We start from the raw sequence: 15,368 nt of genomic DNA, 5'->3' as shown, positions 1-15,368 counted from the left end.
CAAGGAGCACAGGGGATTTTTTAATTTATTTTTTTGTGGTGTTGATCAAGAAAGAATATTACTGAATATGTTGTCGCTTAAAGCTAATTGATTAGAACAGCAGAAGAAAAAACAACCACATGCCGCCGGTGGGATCCGAACCCACGACCTCCGAATTACGCGTCCGGTGCTCTATTCAACAGCGCCACCCACGTTCGTAAGCGGCGGACGTGGAACGTCCTGAGTTACCGCTGGTGTGACGTAGAACGCCATCGAACGGCGAGGGTGGAAGCTGTGTGAGAACCCTCTTATGCTTCCTATGGCGTCAAGGCTGCCAGAACCGAGGACGTTCCACGTCCGCCGCTTACGAACGTGGGTGGCGCTGTTGAACACTCTCAAGGTTAGGTTATTTGTAAGCATAAATACCCCCTAAAGCAGAAGGTTTGACAGCCGTCGCCGTAGCTCAGAGATAGAGCACCAGACGCGTAATTCGGAGGTCGTGGGTTCGGATCCCACCGGCGGCATGTGGTTGTTTTTTCTTCTGCTTTTCTAATCAATTAGCTTTAAGCGACAACATATTCAGTAATATTCTTTCTTGATCAACACCACAAAAAAAAATAAATTAAAAAATCCCCTGTGCTCCTTGGTTTCTGTGGCTGTTGTCTTCTCTCATGTTTATAACGAGCCCCTCATTCCCCTTTCCTTGTTTGCTTAATTGCTTAGCGAGGGTCTCGGTTCTGGCAGCCTTGACGCCATAGGAAGCATAAGAGGGTTCTCACACAGCTTCCACCCTCGCCGTTCGATGGCGTTCTACGTCACACCAGCGGTAACTCAGGACGTTCCACGTCCGCCGCTTACGAACGTGGGTGGCGCTGTTGAACACTCTCAAGGTTAGGTTATTTGTAAGCATAAATACCCCCTAAAGCAGAAGGTTTGACAGCCGTCGCCGTAGCTCAGAGGTAGAGCACCGGACGCGTAATTCGGAGGTCGTGGGTTCGGATCCCACCGGCGGCATGTGGTCGTTTTTTCTTCTGCTTTTCTAATCAATTAGCTTTAAGCGACAACATATTCAGTAATATTCTTTCTTGATCAACACCACGAAAAAAAAAAATTAAAAAATCCCCTGTGCTCCTTGGTTTCTGTGGCTGTTGGCTATAAGATTTGTGCCAGTAATGAAGGACACCGGAATTCCGTGTGAACTTTTCCTGTTAATAAGACTGTTTAGCGTGTGAAGAAGCCATATGATTGATAAACAAGCACAATCGCCGCTTTCAGCGAGGTCACTGTTCAGGGGACAGTGCATTTTAGCTCAGGACGTACATGCTGCGAAAGTTCAACCTCCTGACTGGTCGCTCTTTCTTATGTGCGGGCAGAGTAAGGGAGTGATGGTGGCGTGAGGCCGTATGCCGAGGTCGCTGAATTCGACCCAGTCAAGTAAGGCAAGATGAGGTCAGGGAGGTTCCTGATATTCCATGCGGCAACAATAAAAAGAATCTTAGAAGATGGCCGAGTAGCCTAAGGCATCAGTAAACGAAGCTTCTCTGTTGCGCCCGCCGCCACTGGCTCGATTCCCACTCAGGTTAGATTATTGTAGTTGTTTTCTTTACTGCGCTAGCAGTTTAGTCTCCTTTCTCAAAAATTAAAAAATTTCCGTGGTGTGTGTGTTTGTGTGCGTGTGCGTGCGCGAGCGAGCGCGTGCGTGCGTGTGTATGCACACGCGTACACAATTCGGTGGGCGCACATCCGGGCACTCACTGGCAAAAAAATTGACAGACGGTTGCAATTGTCCGTAATGCGAAGTTTAAGCGCAACTCATCACATGCTACCTGGCATGTGGGGTATTATGCTGCTAGCCACTCTTGGGGTCTTCCCGGGGCAGCCACCTTCCAGGTACAACCGGTTACGCCGGCTACGCCAACTACAACGCGAAACGCGGGGGAACGGCGCATAATAGCTGCGGTCTAAAATTCCCCATCTACCTGCAGCCGATCTACATGAGGTGGAATGCTGTGAATGCTGCACGTGTGCCGTCGCAAAGCGTTCCACAAAAGAACGCGAAAACGCTAACGAATCCTGACGCCGCGATGCAAAAACTTGTGTGTTGAGCGGCGAGGTTCCAAGAAGTTGGAAATTTTCAATAAGACGCGCCGCTCAGTCGCCCATTCGCTTGCATGTGAACCAACCTTAAGCATCTCGCCTCAGACACAAACAACCCGAAGCGAGGGTTCTTGCACAGCTTCCGCCCTCACCGTTCGACCACGTTTTTTTATGTGGCACTCGCGGTAAAAAGACGCATTACGTTCGCTACTACTGACGAGGGTGGAGCTGGGGAACATTCTCATGGTTCAGTTGCACTACACATAAGTACCCCCGAAAGCCGAAACGATTAGACAGTCGTCGCCGCAGCGCGAAAGTAGCGGACACCTTAAATTTCCTCACTATGCGCTATTTTTAGACTCCTGTATAGCCTTTCCCGAAGGCAGACGACTCAGGTACGTACAGGGTATTTGTTTCCTGTACTGTTGTATCGGCAACCTTTTCTGGAGTTCCTTAACACCAGTGCTTTAAAACGTGTTAAGCGAATGCACATTTATTTCTTCTGCTGCAAAAACATCCTTCTTTAAACTTCACACACCGACGCTGCCTGTCAAGGCATTACTTCATGCTGAGGAGATGTTTGTGTCATGGACGGTAGATTGCCGCCTGCACAATGCACCAAAGAGCATTGACCATTGTTTTATTCTTTGCAATGATGCTACTTTCTTCTGGGACATAATTACGGCGAACGTACCTTTGAGAACGACATTGAAATCACACGGATTAGTACCCGTTTCTTGCTACTGTAGAAAAACTGTGTTGTGTCGTGTGATCTACTTATGTTGCTGTGACTGTTTAGTCTCAAGAGCCGTATGATTGACCGCCGCCTTATAACCGCGGTCATCGAAATCTTTGTTCCGTGAGCAGTGCGCTTTGGTGAGGGAAGTGTATGTTGCCCTGGAAGGGCCGCCTTGCCGGCTCCCATATCTAGACGCACGGGTGTGCCTCTCAGACGTCTGATGTTTAGGGAGGTGGGGATTTGCAGGGGTATGGTGGGCTCGTACTACACCGCCTGGTGTTTTGTGGCATGGACTTACTCCCATTTTACTTTTCGGCACTATTTCCATGCAATAAAGAAAAAAATCGTCCACGAAGCTCAGTTGGTAGAGCACCGGACGCAAAATTCGGAGGTCAAGGGTTCGGATCCTATTGGCGGCATGTGTTTTTTTTTTTCATTTTAATCAATTATCGTTAAAAATAATTACTCTTTAAGCTCCTATTGATGAGCACCACAAACTACTTTAAAAAAAGTAATCCCCTATGCTCCTTGGTTTCGGTCATTGTTGGCTTCCCTCATGTGCGGCAGGGAGGCAGATATAAGCCGCCCGTCAGAGAATTCAAGATACAGCAATCTGAGAACCGCGTGACGAAGCTGCCCGCTAGCGATTGGCATTTTTTATATAAGCAGAACAATTTCAATGCACCGACATAATAGAAAATTACTTCATCGCAGTAACAATTCATTTGAGTAGTACAGTGGAACCTCGATTATACGTCCCCCGGTTATGCGACGACCCGCATTTTTACGACGAATTTGTGCGGTCCCGGCAAAACCCCCATAGAGACAATGCATTAAAAACCTCGGTTATACGACGCAAATTTTAGAAGGACCCCGCTTCGTACGACGTCTGGCTTGGCTCGTACCGTCCATCAAAAAAGGTCGTCAGCAAACGCAGGCCGGGATGTGCCGTATTTTCGCGATTCTAACCCCCCCCCCCCCCCCCCTCCCCTATTTTCGGAAAAAAATTTCGGAAAAAAAAAACTTTGCATGCGAATCTAAGCACCCCCTTTTTTGCACGGAAGAGAGCGTTGCCGAGGCCGCCAAGTGCACTTGCTCTCTTTTTCGTGGAGCCTGTGCAGTCGGAGTCCCGAGGAGGCGCGGCCTGCGCGTTGTTGTTGTGACTGAGAGAAGGATGAAAAGGAAATTGCACGGGCCTGCCGACTGGCTTGAGCCAAGCCACCACCGCTGCCAAGTGCAGATAGAGGAGAGTTAAAAGATCAGAGGAAAGATAAAGAGAAAAGATAAGACGCCCGTCGCGTCGCAGCAATGGCGGACCCGACGCTGCTGAAAAAGCAGATAAGCGGGCGAGGCCGCGCTGCCAAAGCGAGGACAGCGGCGTCTACGCGCTTTTTGTGTTGCTGCGTTCCGACACTACAAGACAGATGGCGGCACGGAACTGTCTGCAGCTATTTTTCTTTTGAATGTTTCCTAAATAAAATGTTTTTTTTTTTTCGCGCCCGTTTCATCGAGATTTCGCCACGAAAAGAGGGGCCGGGGGGGGGGGGGGGGGGGGGGGGGGGGGGGGGTCAGTTTAGATTTTTCGAATAAGCACCCTCTCTCACTTAGGGCATCGCGATCGTGTAAAAAAGGGGGTGCTTACAATCGAGTAAATACGGTAGGCACACTTTAGCCAGCCGATAACCGGTGCGCTTTAATCTTTCCACCTATCAAGAAAACCGGGCAAGCGAGCCGCTGCCCCGCTGCTCACGGCAGCCTCAACGGCCATTTTATCTTGTTTGTTGAAGACTAGCCCTGTGCCAGCAAAATGTGCTTCATTTGTGTTCCGAAAAAAAAAAAAAAAAGATGCCGATGAAGTTCAGCCTTTAAAAAATATCACGCTTGATATTCGATTATACGACACCCGGATTATACGACGGTTTTCGCGCGGTCCCCTGAACGTCGTATAATCGAGGTTCCACTGTACCTTTCTAGGCGTTTTCCACATGTCAGCGAGCGCATGCATTGCCTTCTTGTGTAATCACTTTTTTTTTTTTCTAAGTATCGTACCGCTGCTACATTCCCGCCTTTCATTGCTTATTTCCGTCGCGTGCAACAAAGAATGTTCGGATTCTTTAAAAAGAAAACACATATGTATATTTTTTTGTTTTGTAATAATAGTATTATGTGTGTTCTAACGCGTCAAAGCGGCGCGGAGTCTATCAGGAACGCTGTAGTGGACGACTCCAGATTAGCGTAGACCAGCTGGGGTTACTCAGAGTGCACTCACATCGCACAGCACACACGGATTTTTGCATTTCGTCGCTATCAAAATGCGGCCTCGCCACCGGTATCGACCCCACGATCTTGGCATTAGCAGCCGAGCACCACAGCCACTGAGCCATCGTGAGGGGTCTTATTCATTATCTGCTATCTGAGACATTGAATGCCTCAGAAAGTAAATGTTGCACAACGTGATTGGGTCATTGCGCCTATGCTTCCCATATTTATGGTACTCGACACAAAGAAAATGAAACCATTCTCACTCAGTGCTTTACGAGTTAAAGCAGTAATAACAATTCGATTAAAGCTCTACGTAAGCATGTGAAAGGGGGATACTATAAAAGCCAACATTTCACAAAATACTTCAAAATTACCAAAAGCACATTGCGGAAACGCAAATTAGCTTTCTTCCTAGACACGAGACTTCTTTCAGTTTTGTTGTTGACCTGGATGCCATTTTCGCACTCCATAGCGCCGACAGTTTTCGCTCGGTAAATCTACGCGCTGGCATATGCCATTTGGTCTGAAAAAAAAAAAGAAGAAAAAAGTATGCAGTGTTGCACAAAATGTGCGGCTGAACCGAGTCCCGAACCGGTTCGGAACGGTTCCTTTGAATCGTTCCGGTTCGGGTTCAGTTCCAAGATGGCGAAAAAAATTTGGGTTCGGTTCGGTTCCAGTTCCGGGCGAAAATTCGGGTTCGGTTCCGGTTTCGGGTTCAGGTTCGGTTCCGGTTCGACACCCTGATTAAAACGGCACCTGTAGCCATCAACTGGAAAGGTGGCTGGTGACATCTGCATTGCAGTGCACTTTTGACAAGTGCTACGAGTAGGACTTGCTCTGACGCCACTCTTCTGTGGTGCCCAGCACTGTCTGACAGTCCTCAGGTTGTTGGAAGAATGCGTGGACTGATTTGGTGTCTGTGTTGCTGGAAAAGGAGGGGACCTCTACGTTTATCCGCAGATAAGACTGTCACCGATGCTGCTGCTTGGTTGGTGCTCGAATTTCAATGGAGACGAAATTCTAGAGGCCCGTGTACTGTGCGACGCCAGATGTTTGAAATTTCCAGAGCCCTTCACTATGGCATTCCTCATAGCCTGAGCCACTTTGGGACGTTAAGCCCCCATAAACCTTAAACCACATTATACGACTAAAAAAAAAGGCCATTCGTACATAGAATGTAATATTCTCCGAAAAAAAAAAAAAAGCAAAAGCTTCATTCTCAAATAAACACCAAAAAAAAGTCCACTGAATTATTAAAAAATGGAAACCAAAATTTAAACCACTAGTTATTTGAAGTCTCACTGGATTTTTTCAAAATCCTGGTTCTGAGTGTATCAAGTTGTCGAATAAAACAGTGGCAGTTTGCAAGGAGACCTGCTGCCTCTTGCCAGTTTAATTTTATGATTCCCCAGGTATGCATTTTGTGGCTATCTTCCAAGGCAAAGGCACCTCCTGTGAGCATGGTGCACAGTTTACCGACTTCTATGGCCATAGGCAGTTTGGAGGAATGCTTTGCCAAGCTATTTTTTTAAAGGCTCCGATCAGTGGTGGCTGACTGCCTGTGCCGGTGCATGTTGGTTTTCAACAGGATGGTGCGGTTCCTGGAGCAGTCCAAGAGTGCCATGGAAGCCGTGAGGTTCTTCACCACACAGACATGGGAGTTCTCATCCAACAACATGCTACTGCTTCACAGTAGGCTGTCACCATTTGACAGACAGGTTAGTGAACGCCGTCACAGTTACTTTATCTTGGCTTCAGGGATTGGCATGAATAAGATTGATGTATTTACTGTGAAAAAGTTTATTACTAGAAAAGTTGCATCTGTTTATATTCTTATACCAGGTGTCCCAGCTAAATGTAACCAAGCTTTTAAAAAACACGGGGTGTCCTAGCCGTCTGAAAACAAATGAGGGTTGTTTAGAGTTGCGTGACCTAGTCTGCGGTATTTTTTTCGTTTTTCAAGGTTGACTAATTAGTTAAGCTTAATTAACTAACTTCTTAATTATTGACTTGAGGAACAAAGTGTCAATGGAAAAGTTGTAGATCGCTTTGAGAAACAGCTTACTGAGACATTTGCAGCAAAGTAATATTTACGTAAAGTAGTTTTTTTACCGGCCTTTAACCATAACCCGCACAATAAGAAAAAGCTTCCACATGACAACTGTGCCACTTCAACGTCCCAAGACGCGCCTTAAAGAATAAAATTCATTTTTTCTGAAGTCCTCTCCTAGATGAGACTTTGGGTGCACACTGGGGCAGAGAAGTGAGCGAGCAGCTGGTCACGTGACAACTTTCTTTTAAGGCCAATAAATGAAGCTACGTAAATCGTAACTTGATGGAAACAGCACTACTAGCGGTTTTTCGAGGTGATCTGAAACTTTTGCATTGACACTTTTTTTCTGAAGTCAGTAATTAAAAAGTTAGCTAATTAAACTTAACTAATTAATTAACTTTGAAGAGCGAAAAAAATACTCAAGACTAGGCCACGCGACTATGAACAACCCTGAGTTGGCTTCACTGGACTAGGACACTTCGCCTTTTTTAAAAGTTTGGTTACATTTAGCTGGGACACCCGGTATATTTATGAAGTCACTAGCGACAACACCATCTTGTGCAGATTATGTTTGAATGTGTGGAAAGCAAAAGCAAGGGCCTCCCATGCACTGCAAATGGCTTTGCTGTTCCATGTTTTCCTCCTTGCTGGCATGCCTAAAGTCATTGTCCATAAAATCTGTGCATTGCTTGCACTTGTGTTATCGTTCTCTGGTTAACTGCTGTGTGAGCATCTGATGGGAGTTACGCGAATGGTGTGACTACAATTACCTCCATTTTGTGCCAGATTGAATATTTACTGGACTGGTATTTTTGCTACATCAAAATGTCATTCAGGCTTTGCTCCTGCTGTGTGTTCGTTTACTTATATCTAGAAATTATTGATTACTTACTTAACTAGTTGAATTGCTTGCAGACATTTGACATTGACATTCGGAAGATCAACTGGGAGAGCTACTGGGAGAACTACCTTCTTGGTGTGAGACGTTACCTGTTCAAACAGGACCCTGCGACCATCCCGGAGTCGCGGAAACGACTGAGGCGGTAAGTCAGATTGCTGCTAGGATCCACTGCAGGTTTGATGGTGTGCATCTTTTTTTCATTCTTACCTGTTGCACATTGAGTGCAGCTTAATCAGCTGCTGAGTTGCATAAAGTGAGCTTGAAAAACTTAATAGGAAGTTTTTTTTTTCTGCTGATTCTTTGTACAAACTAATTCTTAGCAATCTTGCTGAAAAAACTGAGTCTCCAATTGTTGTTGCCCTATTGCCACGTGCGCCTGCATGCCACCAGCCTTCTGAATAAGACGTTTGTCGGCAGCATGCACAATGGTACTTAGAGCTTAAGTATCCCCTCCATTTTTTTTTATGCTCCTAATGTAACATTTTACAAAATAGAATAGTAACAATCTACAACTAGGTTTGGCAAATGAACAACTAGGCAAATGAATAACATCAGACTTGGGCTTCATGCCACATATTACGTAGATGCCAACTGCCACCTTTCAACTCTAGTCACATCCCTTGTTGCTCCTGCAGGGCATTGTTATTCCCACCATGGTCAGTAGTGCGTTAGTATTCTGAAATAGAATAACTAGCTTATTCATAGGAACCCTACTGTGGTGGCTCAGTGTCTTTGGTGTTTGGCTGCTGAGCCCAAGGACATAGGTTCATCCGGAGCAGTTGAAATTTGTCCAAAGTCATCCACAGGAGCAGGGATCTCTTTCATAGTTCTCAGATGCTTATCCTCCCTGACCTTAGGCACTGCAAAGAAGCCGCTGTATTCCTCCTGTTCAGGTCGCGTGCCTATGGTAACAGCCCGCTCGTATGTTGCATGGCTTGTACGCGGCACGTGTCCTGTGTCATCTTCCTTCATCTGCATAAAGCCTGAGCTGACGAAACATCATAAACGCATTTCAGCTGTCCTTGTTGTGTGCCCCGGCTAAATCGTATGTTTGCACATCTGCAGTTGGTCACTAAATGTATTATACAACCAGAACTTGTTGAAATTTGCCGGGAAATTGTGTTATCCAGTAACGTAATAACCAAAAGAAAAAATAATGTAACTCTGAGACATTTGTTTCCTGCAGTTTTGAGCATACGAACTGGGAACGTATTAACAAGGTTCTGCTGTATTCAGCCTTACTCGGATGATTATGCACCACACTTTTTTTTTTTTTCCCTTGGGGAAATTTTCTCCCGCTTCATCGTTCGAGCTTTGTTGCGATCTCCAGTAAGAGTAGTCTTTTGTCTTCTCCATCCCACCGCGGTGGCTCAGTGGTTACGGCACTCGGCTGCTGACTCGAAAGACACTGGTTCGATCCCGGCCGCAGCAGCCGAATTTCGATGGAGGCGAAATTCTAGAGGCCCGTGTACTGTGCAATGTCAGTGCACGTTAAAGAATCCCAGGTGGTCGAAATTTCCGGAGCCCTTCACTACGGCGTCCCTCCTAGCCTGAGTTACTTTGGGGCGTTAAACCCCAATAAACTAAATTAAACTAAACTTTTGTCTTCTCTGACCTTTTCCAGGCAACACGCAGTGCACGTAGCCCTAAAGACACTTCTGCTGCTCGGCTTCCTGAGGTTGTTGCTGGGCCGCTCGAAACTGGCGCGGCAGCTGTGGCAGCTGGTGATGGGCCTGCTGACGCAGCTGCTCTGCGTTGTCCGCTTCACCTCTTCCTAGGAGCCACGACCCAGGGAAAGTGTGCCGTTCTGTTTTCCTCTCCTTTCTTTTCAGACAGCCACTACTTTGTTCCAAGCTGGCTTGAGCTGGGGGATTTCTGTTGGCAGCAACTGAAGCGAGGCAGCTTGCTACAAGCCGCTTCTCCCTGTCTGGGGAACAGAAGGCTGCCGGCTGGTGCCAGTCTGTGTTGGCCATCAGTGCAGTGCATTTTGTTCTTGTCCGGATTTGTTTTGTGGCCAAAGTGCATCGCTGTGGAACAGCGTCACTGGCTCTCTCTCGGACCAGTACATTGCGCATGTGCTGCTCGGCCATCAGTATAATCTGATGATTTTGCCTACGGCATTGTTTTAACACTTATTTGCTGAGTGTTCGCTATTTCACAACATGCGAGCTGTTAGGTTCCGGTCTTTCTTTCTGCAGCTGTGCTTGCACGAACAGCTGACACGAGCTTTCCTCGATAGCTTGCCAAAGACATGTTTATGTAGGCACTCTGCACTGACCTCAAGGCAGCCTGAAGCAAAGTTTGGCTGTCATGCTCTGTAACGCCATCGTTATCATGTTTCTGTTTTCAAATGCTGTTGGTCTATTTTGTCTGAAGACTTTGCATATAACGTGGGTACAAGAAGCCAAATTTCTCTTCTTTGCTGCATTTACAAGGGGTGGGCTAAGGTTGTGTGTACCATTCAGTGTACTGGAATTTTTTTTCTTCTGGTTTACACTGCAGATTTCAAGCTTCTGTACGCACAGTTAGATCTTTTTTTTTTTTTTTTTCAAGTAGTATGCCTGTAAATCTCTAGCAATTACTAGCGGTGATATGTTTCATTTGTAGTGGACTCGCTTGTATAGTTTGTGTTGGGTAAATTTATTGCTTTATCTTTTAATTGCTGAAGACACCTTAGAAAGTTAGGTTCTTTAAATAATAATAATAAAAAAAGAGGAACACACGGCTCAATAGTACCTTCATGACATGCATTTATGATCCATGCAGCGTTGAGCTTTTAATGCCCAAGCATGTCTTTAGTTAGAAATACTGGCATTGAACAGTTTGAACAGACTCGATTGACAAAGCCCAAGTCATTTATCAGCAAGGTGACAAATCAAGCATGGTTTTAGCACTAAGCTGGCTTACTTTTCCTATCTTTCTAGCTCATTTGTGTTTATCTGTCTATTTTGCAATTCACTGGTTACGCCGTCGAGTCCAAAGAGACATGATTTACAATGAAAGAAGGCTTCTGAAGACTGTCTACTGCTGTGTTATGCTGATGCAGACACCATTAACAATTTCAACTTTGTATGGCCTTTCCTGTGGTTCTTCAGTGATCTGGAAATCAGTTTTGATGTGATTACTGTTAGCTTCAAAGCATCCCTACAGAAAGCTAGAAGGTTCATTGGTCTGAAAAGTTCACCTAAAATGCACGTGGCCAGGAATGTTGTCTGTTTCTTGAGTTTAGAGCTCGCATGTCCCAATAATTAGTTGTTGAACTGTCAACATTGCAAATAACCGATGGGGTGGCGCTTTGAAAAATCTTCAATATTACCTATTGTGTGTGAGCACTTAACACAGCAGTTGCAAACTAGCTCCAGTTTGGCAAGAAATGTGTGATGGGGCTATGAAAACAAAGCATTTTTCTGAACTCGTTTGCATATTTTACTGATGTTTGTTTAGCCGTAATCTGCACTGTATTTTAGTGGTATTTCAACAACATGCTTTAGCAACGCGGCTTAAGGCCAGTCTTTTGTAGCTGCTGAAATTAAGAGTGTCAGTCTAAAGCCAGAGTGACAGCATTGACAACTATGCCTAAAGAAGTGATGTCCCACCGAGCAGTTGCTGAAACGTTTTGCAGCAGGATACTTGTTTGTAACATCGTCCCCCCCCCCCTTTTTTTTTGCTTTACCATTGAATGTACGGGTCTTTGGTTGAGTTTCCTTGCTTACCTTGAATTCAGAGTGTTCTTTTAACACTCGGATATTTACTGAATAACGGAAATACTTCTTTAGTGGTTTTTTTTCTCGTCTGCTTTTGTTAGTCACCAGAATGGCTTGACTGTTCAAGGAGAAGCGGGCATTTGCACAGTCTGGAGTAAAGTGAGGTGGTGGGACTTGGGTGCAAGGTGCGTGGCCGTTCAAGTTGTGCTGCAAATAGAGTAAATGAGCACGAAACATAGCGCACTTGTTAGAAATGAATAGAGCACCAATACTATAGCTCTTTCTACCCTCCAGGCCTTTCCATGAGGTGTTAGAACCTGTCGACGGGGATGTGGATTTGGTGTCGTGCTGCCCCTCACTCAGAAAGGGTCCTCTTGCTTCCGGGACTCAGTGCCGGGCCTGCATATTGCAAAAACTAACACTCTCCGCAGTGTCTAGTAGTTTCTTTATTTTGGTAGTTGGCTTTTTTTCCCCATATTTTGGGCTCGTGTTATCAGGGAATTTGGTAGCTTTAATGGATTACACGTATATATATATTTTAGATTTTTGAACTAGCCAAGAAAGCATGCCTCCTTTTTCTTTTTGCTGTTGCTGAAAAAACAGGCAAAGAGCTGCGCAGTAAAATAAAGCCAGCACAACTCTGCAAGAAGTTGAGTTGTTGAAGAAAGGGTTGTGTGTGTCCGTCAGGCCGTATTATTGCTTTACTTGTTTCCAGGCTGCTTTTCAGTCCTTGAACTTTCCCTCCATTAATGACATTTTTGCAGTAACATTGTTTTTCTAGTTCTCCTAGCCTACTTTCCCTTTGCAGGGCTTGGATTTACAGAGAGCTTTTATTATGCTTTAATTTCTTTTTTGTTCTTTTAGTGTACAGTTTTTTCATAGCATAAGCCTTTTGTGGCAAGTGCTATCAGCAGGATAGGTAAACGTACCACAAAAGTGGATTAACTGTTTTATCTCTTGAAACCAAGCTTAGCATTATCAGTTTACCGTGTTGGTAAATGCGGAGCATGGTAGACTTTGTGGCACTTGTCATTTTGTGACTGCGGTGTTAAGCTTTCTTGCAACGAAGCTTTAGTCACTTTCATGGTCTGTTAACATTTCTCCCAATAGTACATTTGAAGCATTCAAAACAAGGTGGAGGGGTATTGAAATTTCGTTCTAGACAAAACCTTCGTGCTTCAGAAAAGTGCCATCATATTAGACTCATATGACTTCTGGCATTTGATTTTTTTTTTTTTCATTGTGGTATTTTCTTCCAAAATTATTTTCTGGGCACTTTGTCTCGTGCTAGTACGAGGTAACAAGTCGTGCATTGTTGGGATGTCGCTTTGCACCTCTTCATGACAGGCAAAGACTTCATCTTACGTCCTCGAGGATGCTTTGCAGTTATATTTTTCTTGTGGCAGTGCTTTTGGCCACACTGTGCATCATGTAAACTACATAGAAACTGAACCTGTGCTCTGCAGTGTCCTCAGTTGTGTTAATGTGAACGTATACGTGTACACTTGCCACCTGTTTTGCAGTGGAAGACGCACAGTGGTAGAGAACTTTTGTCTGAAGGTATGAGGTACTGTAGGTGTACAGAAGCCTCTGCGTTGGGTTTTTTATTTTTAATTTTTTTTTGTGTGTGTGTGTGATAACTTGCACCTGTATTTGCGACTCTTTCTTTCATGAATCCTGATGCAAGGATTTGCTCTGTCTAACGCACATGTGAGACATCCTCCGAGAAATCGCGCTGAGCACCACTGCTAGGCTGCTCAATAACACACAATGTTAAAGTTGCCGATGCAAAAGAATGCAAGTTTACGCTGTTCTTGTGATTTTTTTTTTTTTCCGTCTTGTGATTTCCCATGCATAGAGTTGCTGTCGCAGTCGAGTCTACTGCCGGTTGTATGTGCTTGTGCACATGTTTATGAGCTGCCACAGACAGTTCTTTTGTGGCGGTGTTGCTATGAAGCAATAGAACTGAGCTGCCTAATTTCATGTCCTTATGCCCCTCTGTTGATTTAGTAAGCTTTGCATTTTTGTTTGATTACTGCTGCCACAGTCTATTGTCTTTACATGGCCAAGCAATGCTGTCTGCTCGCACAAAGTCTGTTTTTTGCACGTATACATTTTTGCACATGTGCCAATTTCTGTACTGATTTTTTTGTTTGTGTGCATTGTGTGCGCCACTCTTGATGACCGTTGTCCCATGGCCAGTTCAAGCACTCTCTTGCTTTTGCAACATTGGCAGGTGCCTCCCAAGGCATTGCCTTTTTTTTTTAATTTTCAGTTTTACAGAGGCTAATATGCAACATTTTCACTCTTTATATGTCGTGCTGTCAGATGCTTGGAAACAGAACAGTAATTGCTTGATTCTGTTGTCAACTGCTGGTGCACGTGCTCGTAAACTTTTAGTTTAGTTTTTTTTTGCACTAGCAACCAGAGATGTGAAAGGATGAACTAAAATCTCTAAAATCTGTATTTGGCAACAACTATTTGCTTTTTTAATCAGTTTTTGTTTGAACTGCGACATATTTTCGGCTTTTTTTCTGTGTGCGTGGACTGCTCGAGTGCAGTGCCTAGAAAGCTGCACAGCTTTCAGGGAATTCTTTCTCTTGCCCGTGCATCATTGTAATGGCTAACAGGGTCTGCCATCAACTGGCAGCAAGCGTTTGCCGTAGAAGAGTGGAGGCACATATCACGGTTATTTTGCAATTTCAGCACTTTCTGCTGAGTCAGTTTTGTAAGAAAACAGTGACAGACAATACTCATCTTTTTGGTGACATTGGCACCTGTTAGAGCTGCCGGTGTGCTAGAAGTAAGCCTTTTCATGCAAGAAGGAAACATTTGTGGCCACATTTACCAAGATTGGGCAAAAAATTTTGGTCTGCCAGCTGTGAAGAGCTTTGCATCAGCCACTGGTAGCAACATTTTTTGCTTCGCAACTGCGTCTGTTGGAATACTGTAGAACGATGGAAGCGGTTATTTTTTGCACAAGAAAAATAAGCACCCCTGAAATTGGTTTGCTCAGTACCAAAGTGGCTGCCTTGGGTAGCAGTGTGTCCCAGATCACAAGTGTGCACAGGGCAAACAATGTTAGTGTCTCTAGCCGAGGTTCTGTTTGCGGGTAGAAATCTGCATTTCTTCTGCTTTAGCTAAAGCCAACCCAAGGTTGTAAGGTAACAGAGTTTTTTTTTTTTTTTGTAAAGTGCGAGACACTTGACCTTTGTATTTCCTATCTATCAAATGTCGTTACAGTTCAGTGTAGCGTTGCCACAATTGTATGAGCAATGGGACTGGCCCACTTGTTGGCTGTTCTTATCCTTGGAACACTAGCGTACTATACGTGCTGATGCTGTCTCTAGTGGCTGATATGAGAGTTCCTATAAAATTTGGGTATACTGCCAAGAATTATTCATATAAAATGCTGGTTAAATTGCACTAGGACTCAATAAAGATGAAGGGCAAAGGCTTAATATACGAATATTTTGTCCCTGGGCAAACACTCAGCCAGGATTACTCATCACAGTGAAATGCTGAATAGCACTGGAGGCGCAGTCCCCTTTTCCTCTGCTTTGATATTTTTCTATGTGGTGGGCAAGTTTTCTGGTCGCATCTATGGCTTTTGAGGATTTTAAACTTGGAAGT

General features: G+C 44.8%; 1 protein-coding gene across 2 annotated transcripts in view; it reads left to right on the top strand.

Annotated features, from left to right (window-relative positions):
* LOC149372271 (fatty acyl-CoA reductase 1-like) overlaps positions 1-11,682 on the top strand; it is a 32,450-nt gene extending 20,768 nt beyond the window's left edge. For both annotated transcript variants that reach the window (XM_089566695.1, XM_089566694.1), the window contains exons 11-13: positions 6,666-6,795; positions 8,046-8,173; positions 9,656-11,682. In XM_089566695.1, the coding sequence (XP_089422821.1) occupies positions 6,666-6,795; positions 8,046-8,173; positions 9,656-9,809 (412 nt within the window). In that variant the 3' untranslated portion in view covers positions 9,810-11,682. The remainder of the gene's footprint in view (positions 1-6,665; positions 6,796-8,045; positions 8,174-9,655) is intronic.
* Positions 11,683-15,368: the final 3,686 nt, after the last annotated feature.

This window comes from Amblyomma mixtum, chromosome 1 (genome assembly GCF_055824585.1).
Source record: "Amblyomma mixtum isolate Tamu chromosome 1, ASM5582458v1, whole genome shotgun sequence".
NCBI classification, from domain to species: domain Eukaryota; kingdom Metazoa; phylum Arthropoda; class Arachnida; order Ixodida; family Ixodidae; genus Amblyomma; species Amblyomma mixtum.
Note: the sequence above shows the minus strand (reverse complement) of the source record. Positions and strands in the feature narration are given on the sequence as shown.